The sequence below is a fragment of the Stegostoma tigrinum genome, chromosome 13, assembly GCF_030684315.1.
Source record: "Stegostoma tigrinum isolate sSteTig4 chromosome 13, sSteTig4.hap1, whole genome shotgun sequence".
In the NCBI taxonomy this organism is placed as follows: domain Eukaryota; kingdom Metazoa; phylum Chordata; class Chondrichthyes; order Orectolobiformes; family Stegostomatidae; genus Stegostoma; species Stegostoma tigrinum.
In genome coordinates, this window is record NC_081366.1 from 63,186,277 (window position 1) to 63,204,624 (window position 18,348).

Genomic DNA, 18,348 nt, shown 5'->3' on the forward strand with positions numbered 1-18,348 from the left:
ATTATGAAATCAAAACTCTGAGAGGGTTTCAGAGTGTTGTTAGATTTTGAGACAATGATCCTAGTCCTAGATTGAGAAGCAGCAAGAAGCCTTTCTCTCTTTCTATCCCAACCGTTTCCATTATCCTCTTGAAAATTTCAATCATCTCAGATCCTTCTAACTTTGAGGAATACAACCCTGGGTTTGTGTCATTTCACTCCCTTGCTATTGAACCCTTGCTGTCCAGCTATTTTTCTGGTGAACCTGTGCTGCACTCAAATACTCACGGACTCTCCAAGACCCCACTCTTTCTTGTCTTTCTCTATTTATAATGTCAATGTCAGTGCTAGCCAACATGAAATGGCTGCCATGAAATACCTAAAATGGCCGACTGACTGACTCCTGCTGAATCTTTAATCATTCTGATATTCCTGCACTGTAGAAATATTACTCGCTGATAGCAACAACTGCAGATATTACAGTCAGTGTCAACATAGTGTCGAGTTGAATGATCACAGCAGGTCAGGCAGCATCAGAGGAGCGGGAAAGTCAAAGTTTCTGGCCAGGGACCTTCCTCAGGGGAGAGGGAAGGGATCTAGGAAATAAACGGAGGGAGGAGGAGTGGGACTGGGAGAAGATAGGTGGGATGGTGTTAGCTGGATAGGTGTAGTGGGGATTTGGTCAGTGGGAAGGATGGAGTGGATAGGTGGGAGAGAAGATGGTTAGATTGTGTCAAGTCAAGGAGATGGGGATGAGAGGGAAGGTTGGATATGGGATGAAGCTGAGGGTGGGGAGATTTTGAAACTGGTGAATTCTATGTTTAGGCCATCAGGCCGAAGGCTTCCGAGTCACAATACGAGGTGCTGTTCCTCCAGTTTGTGTGTGTAGAAAGTTTGTCTTGGGCCTTGGATGGAGGTGAGAGGGGAGGTGTAGCACCTCCTGCGGTTGCAGAGAAAGGTGCCAGGTATGGTGGGGTTATTGGGTGTGTGGAGTGTGGAGTGTGGAGTGGACGAGGGAGTCCCAGACTGAGAGGTCCCTGTGGAAGGCAGACAGGGTTGGGATGAGAAACATCTCTTTGGATGTGGGGTTGGATTGTAGGCAGAGGAAGTGGCGGAGGATGTGCTGGATGCGAAGGTTGGTGGGATGGTACGTGAGGACCGGGGAAATCTATCTTTATTTTTGTTGTGGGGAGGGATTTTGAGGGCTGAGAGATGGTTGAGGACATTTTGGATCACCAGATGGGTGAAATTGTGGTCCTTGAAACAGGAGCATGTCCGGGAATGGAACGCTCCATCTTGGGAGCAGATGTGATGGAGGCGGAGGAATTGTGAGTAGGGGATCACATTCTTGCAGGAGGGTGGGTGAGAGGAGGTTTGGGTCAGAGGAGGTTTAGCCGAGGTAGCTATGGGAGTTGGTGAGATTAAAATAGATATCTGCACTGAGATAATTACTGGAGGTGAAGACGGAGACGTTCAGGAACGGAAGGGAGGTATCAGAAATGGTCCAGGTGAATTGGAGGTTGGGGTGAAAGGTGTTGGTTAACTTGATGAACTGTTTAAGATTCTCATGTTAAGAAATGTTAATTAACTCCAGTTTCCTCCCACAGTCCAAATATGTGCAGGCTAGGTGGATTGGCCATGCTAAATTGCCTGTAGTGTTCAGGGTTGTCTGGGTGGGATGTTCCAATTGACAGTGTGGACTTGTTGGGCCGAAGGGCCTGTTTCTGCCTGTACGAATTCTAAGACATTCTAAGACAAACTCTGAAGAAGCAAGATATGGAGAACTCCATCACAAAGGATACAAGTGTCAGCACTGCCAGTCTTAACTTTCTAAACTTCAAAAAGGAGCATGTGGCAGGAATGGCAGGTAATGTTGCAGCTTTTTAAAACCTTAGTGAGGCCACATTTGGAATATTGTGTTCAATTCTGGTCGCCACACTACTAAAAAGGTGTGGTGGCTTTGGAGAGGGTATAGAAAAGATTTACCAGGATTTTGCGTAGCATGGTGGGCATTAGATTTGAAGATACGTTGGAGAAACTTTGGTTGTTCTTACTGGAACAACGGAGGTTGAGGGGCAACCTGATAGAAGTCTACAAGATTATGAAGGGCATGAACAATCTGGATAGTCAGAAGCTTTTTCCTTGGGTGGAAGAGTCAGTTATCGGGGGCATAGGTTTGGCGTGTGAGGGGTTAAGTTTAAAGGTGATGTAATAGGCAAGTTTTTTTACACAGAGGGTGGTGGGTGCCTGGAACTCACCGCCGGGAGAGGTAGTGGAAGCAGATGCAATAGTGACTTTTAAAGGGCGTCTTGACAAATATACAAATAGGATGGGAATAGGGGGATACGGTCCCTGGAAGGGTAGGAGTTTTCATTGAGAATGACAACATGTCAGTGCAGGTTTGGAGGGCCGAAGGGCCTGTTCCTACGCTGTAATGTTCCTTGTTCTAAACTGAAAAAACAAACCTTCTGCCCTTATTCGTTCCATACCACTCCATTCCCTCCCTATTCATGAGACCATCCAGATGCCTCTTAAATGTCGCCAACATGCCTGCTTCCACCATCTCCTTTGGCAGTGCATTCCAAGTTCCTACCATTCTCTGTGTGAAAAACTTTCCTCATACATCTTCCTTAAACGTTTGCTCTCTCACCTTGAACTTGTGCCCCCTTGTATTTGAAACTTCAATCCTGGGGAAAAGCCTTTGACAATCCACCCTGTCTATCCCTCTCATAGTCTTGTAGACCTCTATCAGGTTTCCTCTCAGCTGCCATCTTTCCAGTGAAAAACAATCTTAATCTTTTCAACTTTTCCTCAGAGCTAATGCCCTTGAGACCAGGCAACATCCTGGCGAACTTTCTCTGCACTCTTTCCAAAGCTTTCACGTCCTTCTGGCAGTGTTTCTACCAAAACTGCACACAACACTCCAAACACAGACTAACAAGGATTTTATAAAGCTGCAACACGGTTTGCCAACTCCTATAATCCATGATCTGCCGATGAAGGCAAGCATGCCATCTGCCTTCTTCATCACCTTGGCCACCTGGGTTGCCACTTTTAGGGAACTGTGGACCCACACGCCCAGATCCGTCTGTATGTTAATGTACTTAAGAGTTGTGCCCTTTACAGCATAATTCACACCTAAATTTGATCCTCTAAAATGTATTAAACTCCACCTGCCCTTTCTGTGCCCAAGTTGCCAATCTATCTATATCCTATTGTATCCTTTCACAATTGTTGGCACGATCAGCAACTCCACAAATCTTCATGTCATTTGCAAACTTACGAATTAGATCACCCACATTTTTCTCCAGATCATTTATACATACTACAAACAATACAGGACATAAGACTGATCCCTGTGGAAATATTTTGAAAAACACCCTTTCCACTGCCACCCTCTGTCTTCTATGACCAAGTCAGTTTTGTATGAATCTAGTGAGCGCCCTCCTGAATCCCATGTGATTTCAGTTTTTGCACCAAACTCCTTGGGACTTTAATAAATGCCTTACTAAAGTTTGTATAAACTACACCCACAATTCTTCCCTCAACAATTATCTTTGTCACCTCTTCAAAACATTTGATCAGGCTGTTGAGGCATGACCTTCCCCATATGAAACCATACTGCCTGTCGCTAACGAGTCTATTTTTTTTCTACATGTGCATATACCCTGTCCCTCAGTATCTTCTCCAAAAGCTTCCCCACCACAGATATCAGACTCACTGGACTATAATTTCCTGGATTATCTGTGCTTCCTTTCTCAAACAAGGGGACAACACTGGCTAATCTCCAGTCCTCTGGAGCCTCACCTATGGTCAAGGAGGATGTGAAAATATGTGCTAATGCCCTAGCTATTTCTTCCCTTGCCTCTCACAGTAAGCTGGAATAGAACCCATCTGGCCCTGGGGACATGTCTACCTTAATGCAATTTAGGATACCCAAACCTTCCTCCTTTTACTCATAGCTGACCTCAACATTATCATGCCCTTCACTTTGTGAATACTGGTACAAAGTATTTATTAAGGATCTCTTCTACTTCCTGTGACTCCACGCTTAACGTCCCTCTTTTGTCCTTGAGGGGGCCTACTCTCTCCCTTGCTACCCTCTTTCTTCTAATATTTGCATAAAAAGCTTGGGAATCTCCTTGATCTTGTTTGCTGAAGACACTTCATGCCCCCTTTTAGCCTTCTTAATTGTGTGTTTAGGTTTCTTCCTAATTTTTCTATACTCCTCAAGGTCTTTGTCAGTTTGTAGATGCCTAGACCTATTATATGCTTCATTTTTCCTTTTGACTAAATTTATAATTTCCCTTGTCATCCATGGTTCCTGGATCCTGCCATTCCTATCATTCAGTTTTGCAGGGACATGCATGTCCTGCACTTCAATCAATTGCTCTTTAAAAGCCTCCCACTGATGTAGATTTGCCTTCAAATAACTGCTCCCAATCCACACTCCCCAATTCTTGTCTAGTTTGAATGTATTTGGACCTTGCCCAATTAAATACCCTCACCCCAGGGCCACTCTGGGTTTTGACCATGACGACTCAAAATCTTATGGAGTTATGGTCACTAAGTCCAAAATGCTTTCCTACTGAAACATCAATCACTTGTCCTGGCTCATTCCCTAATATCAAGTCCAGTATGGCTTTTTCTCTGGTTGGATTGTCAACATACTATCTCAAAAAGCCCTCCTAGACACATCTAACAAATTGCTCACCATCTGAGCCCATGGCTGTAAGGGATTCCCGGTCAAGAAGAGGAAAGTTGAAACCACCCACCACAACTACCCTGCTTCTTTTAACAACTTTCTCATATCTGACTACATATCTGTTCCTCTGTCTCACATGGGCTATTGGAAGGTCTATAGAAAACTGCCAATATTGTGATTTCACCGTTCCTGTTCCTGAGCTCCACCCATAATGCCTCACTGCAGGAACCCTCTGATGAATTCTCCCTCGTGATTTGAAACCTAATCAGCAATGCAACTCACTCACCCCTTTTGTTTCCCTTTCTATCCAATAACAGTGACATAATAACAGTGATATCCTGGAATGTTAAGCTGCCAGTTCCGGCCCTCATTTAACCATGTTTCCATAATGGCAATAACATCATAATTGCATGCAGTAATCCATACTCTTAGCTCATCTGTCTTACCTGTTATAATTTTTGCATTGAAGTAAATGCACTCGAGACCTCCAGTCTTCTGAGCCCCATAACTTCCCTCTGCCTGCTCTTACTCTGAGCTATGTACATCTCAGTCTCTTCTTTGTCCCACTCCCTGCACTTACTGGCCTGTTGTTCTGGTTCCCACGCCAGTTTAATTGCTCCTGAAGAGCTTCAGCAAACCTCCCGCCCAGGATATTGGTGCCCTACCAATTCAGGAGCAATCTGTCCTTTTTGTGCAGGTCTCGCCTTCCCCAGAAGACATCCCAATGATCCAATAATCTAAAGCCTTCCCTCGTACGCCAGCTCTGTAGCCACATGCTCAACTACACTGTCTCTCTGTTCTTAGTCTCACTAGTTCGGGGCATGGGTAATAATCCTAAGATTACTACACTGGTAGTCCTGTTTTCAGCTCCCTAGCTAATTCCCTGAATTGTCCTCGCAGGACCTCTTCCCTCTTCCTACCTATGTCTTTTGTGCCAATGTGCGCAATGACTTCTGTCTGTTTTCCCTCCCATTTCAGGATGTCCTGTATCCACTCTGAGACATCCAGGACCCTGGCACCAGTGAGGCAACACACCATCCTAGAATCTCATTCACGGCCAAAGAAACATCTGTCTCTGCCCCTGACTATCGAATTACCCTACTACTATCACTTGCCTGGACTTTGTCCGATCCTGCTATAACAGCAGAACCAGTGGTGGTGCCACAGGCCTGACAGCTGCTTGTACTGTCTCCTGAGAGGCTATACCCCCAACAGTATTGAAAATGGTGTACCTATTTGAGAGGGGAATAGCCACAGGAGATTGTTGCACTACCTGCCTGCACCCCACATATCTGCCTGGACCTGTGGTGATACCACCTGCCTAAAGCTAGAATCTACCACTCTCTCTGCCCTCTGTATGCACTGCAGGGTGTTCAGCTACTTCTCCAAGTGAACTACATGGTCTGTGAGGAGCTGCAGTTGGTCACACCTGGTAGATGTAGCTGCCAGGATGCTGGATCCTGCCTGATTCCCCACATCTAGCAGGAAGAGAATACCACTGCCCTAACTACCCTCTCCACCTTTGTCTTAGCTTGTCTGTCCTCATTACAGTGCTTTTTCTCTTTTGTTAGAGGTGTGGGGCATGGGTGAGAGTGGAACACTACAATAATGTAGTGTTTTGGGTTTAACACTCCTTTATACCACCTCCTCTGGAATATTCAGACTAATCGTGGTGACTGCATTGCCATCTTCCAGAATCCCTCTCAGAGGTGTCTCTGCCACCCTCTGGTTCGATATTCTTCCCAGTGTCAATCAGTGACGGTGTTCTGTCGCAATCTGCTACCCAGTTGTGGTGACTGCTGTGCTATCTCCCAAAATTCTCTCAGTGGTGTCTCTGCTGCCCTCTTATTCAATGGGGCAAATGGCCTGATTCCACACTGTAGCGATTCTATGATTCTAGAGATTTCCACCCAGGTCTCCAGAACATTTCCTAGGTTTTGGATTAATAGTCTAGTAAAAATATCTCTAAGCTATCATCTCCACATGCCATTGGTGATTGCAAACTGAACATTGGCATCTCAATGATGGTGAAGTGAGCATCAATGACTTAAAAAAAGCCTAACAAAAACAGAAGTTGCTACAAAAGCTCAGCAGGTCTGGCAGCATCAGAAGCTGCCAGATCTGCCGAGCTTTTTCAACAAGTTCTGTTTTTGTTCCTGAATTACAGCATCCACAGTTCTTTCAGTTTTATTTTTAAATGGCTAGTTCTGGCTAATGATGACCCATTACTCAAGTTGTGGAAGGAGAGAAACATTGTCCATCCTCTGTCAAGTAAGTATCAAGATCTTCTTCACTGTATGCAATGTTACATAGAACAAGAACAAAGAACAGGCCCTTCGGCTCATCAAGACTGCACCGATATCCAATGCCTTTCTAAGCTGAAGATATTTTGCCTTTACACAATACGTATCCCTCTTATTCCCTCCCTATTCATATTTCTGTTCGATGCCTCTTGAATGTTGTTATTGGATCCAACTTCATCACATCCTCTGGCAGCACATTCTAGACACTTACCAGTCTCCATGTAAAAAATTTACCTCTCTTATCTCCGTTAAACATTCCCCTTTTTTACCTTAAACCTAGGTCTCCTAGTAATTGACATTTCTACCTTGGGAAAAAAACTCTGACCATGCATCCTGGCCAATCTCTCCTCATACTTAATATCCTCCAAACGAAGCAACATCCTGGTAAACTGTTTCTGTAGCATCCACAAAGTTTCCACATCCAGAAATGTATGCAATATTCCAATGTGGCCAAATTAAAGTTCTATACAACTGCAAGATGACTTGCCAATTTTTATCCTCTATGCCCCGAACGATGAAAGCAAGCATGCCATTCACCTATTGACTGCATTACCCACTTGTGATCCACTACATTTCATGGCTGATGAGGGTTTGAGTTGGGAAGAGGATTGGAGTGCCTTTTTGATGTAATGTGCTGGTCACCCAGTCAGAGCAGTACCTTCACTATGTTGGTATCCAACGTGAGGCTGACGCTGAAAAAATATGGTCCTCATTATCGGGGTACAGCCTATCTCACTGTGTGGAGGAGTGTGTGTAGCCCTTACCTATACAGTACACCACCACTGACTGTTCTCAGAGATGATAACCTCTGTTCCCCAAAATGGGTTATTTCTAGCATGGGACCAATGCCCAGCTGCTTGTGGGGTGGTGGTTGTTGTAGCTGCCTTCCTCTAGCAGATGAGGGAAGGGGGGTGTGGTTCGAAGGCAAGCCCAGGGCCAGCAGGAGGCCAAAAGCCACCCAGATCAAGGAGAATTTGTAACTGCAAAGGACACTTAGAATGTGTGGGATGCACAAGAGGGCTGAAGATTTTTATCCCTATTTGCATATCCTGGGGATGAGTGAGGCACAGTGTTGGCCTGGCTCCACATGTCCCGAAACACTGTAATGGAACTGTGGCAGAATCTAGAGCTGGACCTGCAAAGGCTGCAGGAGTTGAGGGTCATCCCCTCCTTGTGGCTGCGAAGGCCACTGCAGCTTTGAACTTCTATGTGACTGGCTCCTTCCAAGGAGTGACAGGTGAGCTGTGTGCAATCTCTCAGTCATTCTCCACAGATGCATTGCTAATGTGGAGTACAGACATAATGCTGACAACAGCACCCTGTAATACTGACTATTTCAACTGATGTTAATCCACCTCTCTCACACTGTCACTCACTAACCCCTCTCCAACCAAAATCCTGTGTTACTATCTGTATCTGCTGAGATTAATCCAGCTGCTCACATTGTCATTCAGTAACTCCCAGAGCCCTGAGTTAAGGATTTTATCTTTATTAGTGTTTATCCAGCTCCCTCACACTTTGTTGGTTTTGATCATTGTTCCACCCTGCATTCAGTGTAAACACTGTTGCCAATCTTCATCATGCAGTGGTCAGTTATCATGGAAGAAGAGTTACCTCGAATTTTATGGATCCATTATGGGCACTGTCAAAAGCATTGAAGAGGTAATGTGCATACATGCTGGCATCTGGAAGAAATGACAGAAATAAGAAGAAATCATTCAGTGGAGGCTGGAACTGGTCATAGTGACAGAAAGTCATCTCTGTAACTGCTTTCAGCAATAATTCATTCGAATCTTTGATGTTTTTAGTAATTCCTTATGTCTTTTACTGCTCTCTGCAATAATTCATTATAGTCCGTTAGTCTCTTATAATTCATCACAGCCTTAAGATGCACTTCATCATAAATCACTGCAATTTGAAAATGTTTTCTAAAATAATTCATTACAGCCTGTATTATTCTGTTCAAGCCTATTAGACAATAGACAATAGGCAATAGATGCTGGAGTAGGCTATTCGTCCCTGCGAGCCAGCACCACCATTCATTATGATCATAGCTGATCATCCACAATCAGTATCCTGTTCCTGCCTTATCCCCATAACCCTTGATTCCACTATCTTTAAGAGCTCTATCCATCTCTTTCAAGAAAAGTATCCAGAGAGTTGGTCTCCACTGCCTTTTGGGGCAGAGCATTCCATACATCCACCACTCTCTGGGTGAAGAGGTTTTTCGTCAACTCTGTTCGAAATGGCCTACCCCTTATTCTTAAACTGTGTCCTCTGGTTCTGGACTCACCCATCAGTGGAAGCATGCTTCCTGCCTCCAAAGTGTCCAATCCCTTAATAATCTTATACATCTCAACCAGATCCCCTCTCATCCTTCTAAACTCAAGTGTATACAAGCCCAGTGATAATGGGAACTGCAGATGCTGGAGAATCCAAGATAACAAAGTGTGGAGCTGGATGAACACAGCAGGCCAAGCAGCATCTCAGGAGCACAAAAGCTGACGTTTCGGGCCTAGACCCTTCATCAGAGAGGGGGATGGGGTGAGGGTTCTGGAATAAATAGGGAGAGAGGGGGAGGCAGACCGAAGATGGAGAGAAAAGAAGATAGGTGGAGAGGAGAGTATAGGTGGGGAGGTAGGGAGGGAAGAGGTCAGTCCAGGGAAGATGGACAGGTCGAGGAGGTGGGATGAGGTTAGTAGGTAGGAAATGGAGGTGCGGCTTGGGGTGGGAGGAAGGGATGGGTGAGAGGAAGAACAGGTTAGGGAGGCAGCAACAGGCTGGGCTGTTTTGGGATGCAGTGGGTGGAGGGGAAGAGCTGGGCTGGTTGTGTGGTGCAGTGGGGGGAGGGGACGAACTGGGCTGGTTTTGGGATGTGGTGGGGGAAGGGGAGATTTTGAAGCTGGTGAAGTCCACATTGATACCATTGGGCTGCAGGGTTCCCAAGCGGAATATGAGTTGCTGTTCCTGCAACCTTCGGGTGGCGTCATTGTGGCACTGCAGGAGGCCCATGATGGACATGTCATCTAAAGAATGGGAGGGGGAGTGGAAATGGTTTGCGACTGGGAGGTGCAGTTGTTTGTTGCGAACCGAGCGGAGGTGTTCTGCAAAGCGGTCCCCAAGCCTCCACTTGGTTTCCCCAATGTAGAGGAAGCCACACCGGGTACAATGGATACAGTATACCACATTGGCAGATGTGCAGGTGAACCTCTGCTTAATATGGAAAGTCATCTTGGGTCCTGGGATAGGGGTGAGGGAGGAGGTGTGGGGGCAAGTGTAGCATTTCCTGCGATTGCAGGGGAAGGTGCCGGGTGTGGTGGGGTTGGAGGGCAGTGTGGAGCGAACAAGGGAGTCACGGAGAGAGTGGTCTCTCTGGAAAGCAGACAAGGGTGGGGATGGAAAAATGTCTTGGGTGGTGTGCTGAGGAGACGACTCATGCCACTCCATTCACTCCACCCAAGAATTCCTGAACACCATCAAAGACACCAAGATAGAAGAGGATGAAATAATGGTCTCCATTGACGTAACAGCCCTATTCACATCCATCAACATCAACCTGGCCAAAGAAACACTGTCTACACTATTAGAAGAACCAAAGACATACACCAGACACCACCAACCTCATCAGCATGGACAACATCATCAAGCTAGTGGACCTATGCCTTACCACCCACTTCACTTTCAATAACAAAACCTACAGACAAACCAACAGAACACCCATGGGACCTCGGATATCAGGGTTCTTACCAGAGGCAGTAATGCAGAGACTCGAACAAACACCTCTGCCAATCATCCAACCCAAACTTTGGGTCTGCTATGTGGATGACACCTTTGTCATCACTGAGCAAAACAAATTAGAGGAAACCTTCAAGACCATCAATAATACCCTTACTGGCATAACATTCACAAAAGAGGAGGAAAACAACAACAAACTGCCATTCCTAGATGTCACAGCAGAGCGAACAGTCAATAGGGAACTTCAAACCAGCGTCTACAGGAAAACAACACATACGGACCAAATACTGAAACTACAGGAGCAACCATCCCAACACTCACAAACGAAGCTGCATTAGAACATTATTTCAATGAGCCACCATACACTGCAGCACAGAGGAACTACGAAGAGCAGAGGAAAATCACGTACACAACGTATTCAAAAAGAACGGATATGCAATGAACACAGTCCACCAATTTCTCAGCAACAAACCCAAACCAACAGACAAAACGTGCCCAGAAACCATAACCACTCTCGCCTACATCAAAGACATTTCTGAAATGACTGCCAGACTACTCGGACCTCTTGGTATCATGGTAACCCACAAACCCACCAACACACTAAAACAGCAGCTAATGAACTTAAAAGACCCTATACAGCCAACAAGCAAAACGAACGTCATCTACAAAATACCTTGCAAGAACTGTGACAAACACTACATTGGACAAACAGGCAGAAAGCTTGCCACCAGGATACATGAACATCAACTAGCCACAAAAAATGACATGACCCACTATCACTAGTATCCTTACATACAGATGAGGAAGGACACCACTTTGATTGGGATAACACATCCAGCCTAGGACAACCCAAACAGAGACACGCACAAGAATTCCTAGAAGCACGGCATTCCAACCGGAACTCCATCAACAATCACATTGATTTGGAGACCATCCATCATCCTCTGAGAAAAAGAACAGGAAATGACATCACTGATGCAGGAAATGACATCACCAACCCAAGGAAACCTAACCAGATAAATAGAAAGCGGGACATAACACCAGCACTTCATCGGAGGCTCACTGTTGATGTTACCTAGAATGGTGACGAAACATCTGGGAACAAACCTTCAAGCTCAGTGAACCAGCTTACATCTGGAACAAAATAAAGAACCGCTCTCTTGTGGACCGATAGGAGGAGAGTGCTGTCTTGGAGGTGAAAGGAGGACGTCGGGTTGGCCGTGCGCCCTTGCGACCAGTGGATCTTAATGCTGGCTTCGGCCTAACGCTGGTTCAGGGGAGCAGCCAACCTGCAACGATGGCTGCAGCAAGTGCTCGTGCCCCAGGTCAGGGGATCCGGAACACCATCCGTGTTTCTGTAAAGAAGGTGGATGAAGGTGCACCTGTGGACCGCAGCTTCTTCGTGAAGAGGGTCCTTTTGGACTGTTGTGGGTTCGCTGCTGCGGACATTTACTGCCTGCAGGATTTCCCCGGAGGAGGTTTTTACGACGTGACCTTCAGGAGTGCCAAGCTTTGTGAGCGCTTCCTGGAGGTTTTCAAGGAGAAAGGAGGTGAGGGCCCCCTCTCTGTATTGACCGCTGTCCCACTGTTTGTGATGCCAGCACAGAGGAGCCGTATGGTGACTGTGCACATGTACAACCGGCATGTGCCAGCAGTTGATGTCCTGACCTTCCTCGGAAGGTATGTGAAGGTGGAAGGGGGCCTAACTGACATCGTGGGCCCCTTTGGCATCTGGATGAGTAAGAGGCAGGTCAAGGTGACGCTGAGGATGGGCGCAGACGGGAATGTCGCAAACCCACCGTCCAGCTTCGCGATCGGCGGGAGCAGGGGCTACCTGACCTATGCAGGGCAACCTAAAGTCTGCCATGCCTGTGGTAGGTCAGGTCACATGGCGGCCGACTGCAAAGCCACCATCTGCAGGGAGGAGGGACACCTTGCAAAGGATTGCCCACGAGAGAGAAGCTGCAACCTTTGCGGGGAAGCGGGCCACTTCTATAGGGCATGCCCGCGGCGGGGTACCACCTAAGCCCAGGTCGCCGGCAGGGGAAATGCGGGGCCAGCCCCCCCGGAGGAGAGGAAGGCACCAGGGCCCAGCAAGGACCCCACTAATGTGCAGGAGGGCCAGGCTGTGCAGGAGGGCCCAGCCCCGCAGGATGGGCCCGAGGCCAGCAAAGCGCCCCTGCAGGCTCCGATCCCACGGACAACCCGGAGCCAATGGAGGCGGCGACAGGCGACCCAGGGGAGTGGACAACAGTCCGGAAGGCGAGGAGGAAGGTGCGTCGACGGGCCCGGGAACTGCAACCATCCAGCGGGAAGAGGCAGCTACAGGGGGGCTATAAGAGCTCCTCTGACGAGGAGGATTCGGAGAGGGCCCACCCTAAGCAGAAGTTAAAGATCTCGAGGGGGAAGGAAAGCAGCACCCCGCTTCCAGGTGACGGGAGGGGTCCTGAGGCTCCCTCCGACACCCAGTCAAGTGCCGCTGGAGCACTGGAGGGCCCCCCGGAACTTCCAGGCGGGAAGGAGGAAATATCACGTCCCCAGCCTGACCCGGAGCCGGACCCTCCTGCCTCCGCACCCCTGATGGGGGGATGCCACCCGGAAGGCAGCACGGACGGTTTCCTGAGCCCGGAGAGCATCCAGCAGTTAGCCCGGGCAATGGGCATGAAGGGACAGATGGAGGGGCTGGACCTTGGACTTGGGGAGGGTACTGCGGTCACTGCCCACAATGGGGGTACGAGTTGCGAGCATTAATGTACGCAGCGTCAAGTCAACCGCGAGATGTGTGTCCACGTTGGCCTACCTGACCACCATCAAGGCGGACCTCCTGTTTCTGCAGGAATGCGGGATACCGCACCTCGGTAGGTACGGGAAATGGTCCGGCGCCTGGACCTGTGGGCCTTCGATCTGGTCGGGGGGGTAACGACTGTCGCTCCTCGGGCCTGGCTATTCTGCTGCGAGGGCGCAACTTCACCATCTCTCAAGTTCAGGAGGTGGTGTGGGGGCGCCTCCTAGTGGCTGACATCACCTACAGGAACGCTCCCCTGAGGCTGATCAACGTGTACGCCCCAGCGGTACGGAGTGAGCGGGTGGCCGTCCTGCAGCGGCTTCCACCCCTGCTGGCTATGTCCAGGCCGGTCATCCTAGGCGGAGACTTCAACTGCATCATTGATGCAGATGGAAGATCCGGCATGGGGACAGCGGGTGGGGGGAGTCAACTGGACGTCACTTCCAGATTCCTGATGGGCACGGTGAAGGACGCCAAGCTGCTCGACGTCTTCAGCACCCCTGCAGACGGAGCGCAGCAGAGGTACACCTGGTCGCGGCCAGACGGGTCTATCCGCTCAAGGATAGACTTCCTGTTTGTGTCACGGACGTTCTCAGTCAGGTCCACCGGCGTCGAGCCGGTGTTCTTCTCTGACCACTGCCTCCTGCTGGCCGACTGTCACTTACAGGACGACCAGCCGGCCGGCAAGGGGACGTGGAAGCTCAACACGACTCTGTTGACCCCAGAGAACGTTGAGGAGCTTAAGAGGGAGTACGCCGGTTGGAGGACCGTGAAACCCCTCTTTGAGTCTCCAGGCGACTGGTGGGAGACGGTGAAGGAGAACATTAGGAGGTTCTTTGTCCTCAAGGGTGTTCAGAAGGCAAGAGAGAGGCGGGGAAAGCTGTCGCGACTCCAGAAAAGGGTGCAGAACCTGCTCCTTCTGCAGTTGATGGGGGTCGATGTCACGGAGGACCTCCGCGAGGTGAGGGGCCAGCAAGCCTCGCGCTTCGCCGCAGAGGCCTCCCGGATAATCTTCTGGTCCAGGGTCCGCTCTGTGGAGCAGGACGAGACGTGCTCGCGTTTCTTCTTTCAGAAGGTGCACAAAGAGAGCTCTGTGCTTAGCCGGCTGAAGGAGGACGACGGCTCGGTGACGTCGTCTCGGCCCGACATTTTGAGGATCAGCAGATCCTTCTATGCCGGACTGTATGACACGAAGCCCACGGACAGCACGGCCTCCGAGTCGTTCCTATCGTCTATCACGGAGGTCTTAGACGACGGCACGAGGGAGTGGCTGGACCGGCCGATATCCCTGGACGAGCTGGCCAGAGCCCTCAAGTCCTTGCAGAGGAATAGGACTCCCGGAAGCGACGGCTTACCGGTCGAGCTGTATTCCGCTCTGTGGGGCCTGGTCAGCCAGGACCTGCTGGAGGTGTACGATAGTGCGCTTCGGGCAGGGGAAATGTGCAAGTCCATGAGGAACGGCATCATCACCCTCATTTACAAGAGGAAGGGGGGAGAGGGAAGAAATTAAGAATTGGCGTCCCATTTCACTTTTGAACGTGGACTACAAAATCCTGGCCAAGGTCATTGCCAACCGGGTCAGGTCTGTCCTGGAGTCAGTGATTCACCCTGACCAAACCTGTGCTGTGCCGGGCAGGAAGATCGCTGAGAGCCTCGCGCTCATTAGGGATACGATCGCCTACGTACAGGACAGGCGGGTGGACACCTGCCTCGTCAGCCTGGACCAGGAGAAGGCCTTCGACAGGGTCTCTCATGCTTACATGAGGGACGTCCTCTACAAATTGGGGTTCGGGGAGGGCATCCGCAATTGGATCCGGCTGCTCTACGCCAACATCGTTAGCGCAGTCTCGATCAATGGGTGGGAATCAGACAGTTTTCCTGTTAGATCTGGAGTCAGGCAGGGCTGCCCGCTCTCTCCTGCCTTGTTCGTGTGCTGTGTGGAGCCCTTCGCCGCCTCCATCAGGAAGGACGTGAGCCTGAAGGGCGTGACTATCCCAGGCAGCGGAGGCCTTCAGGTCAAGACCTCCCTGTACATGGACGATGTCGCCGTCTTCTGCACCGATCGTCGGTCGGTGAGTAGACTATTGGACATCTGCGGCCAGTTTGAACTGGCCTCGGGTGCCAAAGTCAATAGGGGTAAGAGCGAGGTCAATGTCTTTGGGAACTGGGATGACCGCTCCTTCATCCCCTTCACCGTCAGGAAAGACTACCTGAAGGTGCTGGGTGTTTGGTTTGGTGGAGCTGGGGCGTGCACTAAGGCTTGGGAGGAGTGTATCACCAAATTGAAGCAGAAGCTGGGCAGGTGGACGCTCCGGTCCATCTCCATCGCAGGTAAGAACCTGGTTGTCAGGTGCGAGGGGCTTTCGGTACTGTTGTATGTGGCGCAGGCCTGGCCTATTCCCTGGACCTGCGCCGCTGCGGTCACCCGGGCCATCTTCCACTTCATTTGGGGGTCGAGGATGGACCGGGTCCACAGGGACACCATGTACAAAGACTGGGAAATGGGGGAAAGGGCGTACCGAACGCCACCCTCGCCCTGACGGCTACCTTTATGTGCGGCTGCATCAAGCTGTGCGTAGATCCTCAGTACGCAAACACCAAGTGTCACTACTTACTGAGGTTCTACCTGTCCCCGTTGTTGTGAAGGATGGGCCTGGCCTCGTTGCCGCAGAACGCTCCGAGTAGTTGGACCATTCCGTACCACCTGTCCTTCGTGGAGAAATTTTTGAAAGGAAACACCTTTGACCACAAGGCCGTCAGGCAGTGGTCAGCACGTAGTATCCTCGGGACCCTTTAGGAAAAGGAGAGGGTGGATCCCGTCGTGTGGTTCCCCACGCAGACTGCCAAAGTTGTTTGGCAGAATGCCTCATCGCCAGAACTTTCAAACAAGCACAAGGACATTGCTTGGCTGGCGGTGAGAGGGGCTCTGCCAGTGAGATCCTTTATGCATGCCCGGAATCTCTGTGCCACCGCACGCTGCCCTCGAGGTGGCTGCGGGGGGGACGAGACTGTTGATCACCTCCTTCTGGAGTGTGCCAATGCGCAGGAGGTCTGGAGGGGGATGCAGTGGTATTTGTCGAGGTTCGTCCCGAGCAGCTCCGTGACGCGGGACTCCGTGCTCTACGGGCTGTTTCCAGGGACGCACACCGAGACCAACATCAACTGCGCCTGGAGGACCATCAATGCGGTGAAAGACGCTCTTTGGTCTGCCCGCAACTTGCTGGTCTGCCAGCTGAAAGAACTGACCCGACCGAGTGTTGCAGACTGGCGCACTCCAAGGTCCAGGACTACGTGCTGAGGGATGCGCTAAAGCTTGGGGCAGCCGCCGCCAAGGCGCGGTGGGGAAAGACCACCGTATGAACCCCCTCGTCCAGAATACGAAAAAGAACCCTATCTGGTAACTGGGCCCAGCTGGCGCTTTCCCCAACTGGTCAGGGGGCCAACTGGGACTGTGCGGGGTGATGACTGCCGGGGTATTTTCTTTGCTTTGTTCTTTTTTTCTCTCTCTGTTTTGTTTTTTCCTTTAGTTGGTGTACGTACCCCCTGGGTAACCCGGAGCGGCTTGCATGACTGGGTAGGTGTATAAATGTTTTATTTTTTGTACATTCTATGAATAAAGTATATTTTTTCAAATAAAAAAAAGTGACGAAACGTCTGAAAACTAACCTTCCAGCTCAGCGAGCAAACTTATATCCAGAACATCTACTCTGTTGTAACTCACTAACAGTACTCTATAATGTTAATTACAGTTTGTAACTACACTCTGTAATAATTCCCTACAGTGTGTTTTTATGTATTCTAAAATAATATATTGCAGGCTGTAACTGGTCTCTGTAATAATAAATTAAAGTTTGTACCTGCTCTTCACAATAACTCATTACTGTTGCAAAGTTGGGTGGTGTATTTTACAGTATGTTAAACAGACTTGGGGCTTTGGGTCCTAGATCTTCAAGTAAAACTTAGGTGAGAAGCGGAAGATCTGTTTAATTTGGGTTACTTGTGGTTGGTTAAATCAGAAGTGGGGGAAATGGCTCTTATCATTGCTAAAGATCTTCTGGAGTTTGAAGACTCTTCCCAAATTTGACAAGAAAGTTTAGAACAACAGATAAAGGATATATTTTTAGACTTAGAAAACAGGCTAGATTTGAGTTTAAGCAGGGATAAAGGGAAAGCTGAAATTGTAAACGAGCTAGTCAAACATTTAGGTAAATGAGAGAAACAGGCTAGTGCAGCGGAGTTAAAAAAATTAAATTGAAAATTAGAAAATTGGAATTAGAAGGGGAAAAAGAGAAAGAAAGAGATTTGGAATGTTTTGAATTAAGGTTACAAATAGAGGGAAGACAAAAAGAAAAAGAGAAAGAAGAAAGGTAAAAAGAAAGAGCAGAAAAGGAGATAGAGAAGAAAGGGACAAAGAGAGACAGTCTGAAATTTGGAAATTCAGGAAAGTCAATTTAAAAGGATGGAAATGAAGGTGGAGACGTACCGCTCCACCAGCCTCCGGATCCAATGCATCACCCTCTGACATTTCTGCAACCTACAATCAGACCCCACCACCAAATAGATATTTCCCTCTCCACCCCTGTTCACTTTCCACAGGGGCTATTCCTTCTCCGACTCCCTCATCAGCTCAACACTCCTCACCAATTCTATCACCACGCCCGGCACTTTTCCATGCAATTGCAAGAGGTACAACACTTGCTCCCACACTTCCCCTCACCTCTGTGCTAGATCCAAAACAACCCTTACAGATCCAGCAGAGATTCACCTGCACTTCATCAATCCTTATCTATTGCATCTGTTGCTCCCCATGTGGTTTTGTCTATATCAGGAGACCAAACGCCG

At 48.9% G+C, this 18,348-nt stretch overlaps 1 protein-coding gene across 3 annotated transcripts in view; it reads right to left on the reverse strand.

Moving 5' to 3' along the window:
• Window positions 1-18,348, reverse strand: part of LOC125458529 (Kv channel-interacting protein 1) — a 495,719-nt gene that overhangs the window by 77,137 nt on the left and 400,234 nt on the right. For all 3 annotated transcript variants that reach the window (XM_048543880.2, XM_059650765.1, XM_048543879.2), the window contains exon 4: window positions 8,601-8,671. In XM_048543880.2, coding sequence (XP_048399837.1) covers window positions 8,601-8,671 — 71 coding nt within the window. The remainder of the gene's footprint in view (window positions 1-8,600; window positions 8,672-18,348) is intronic.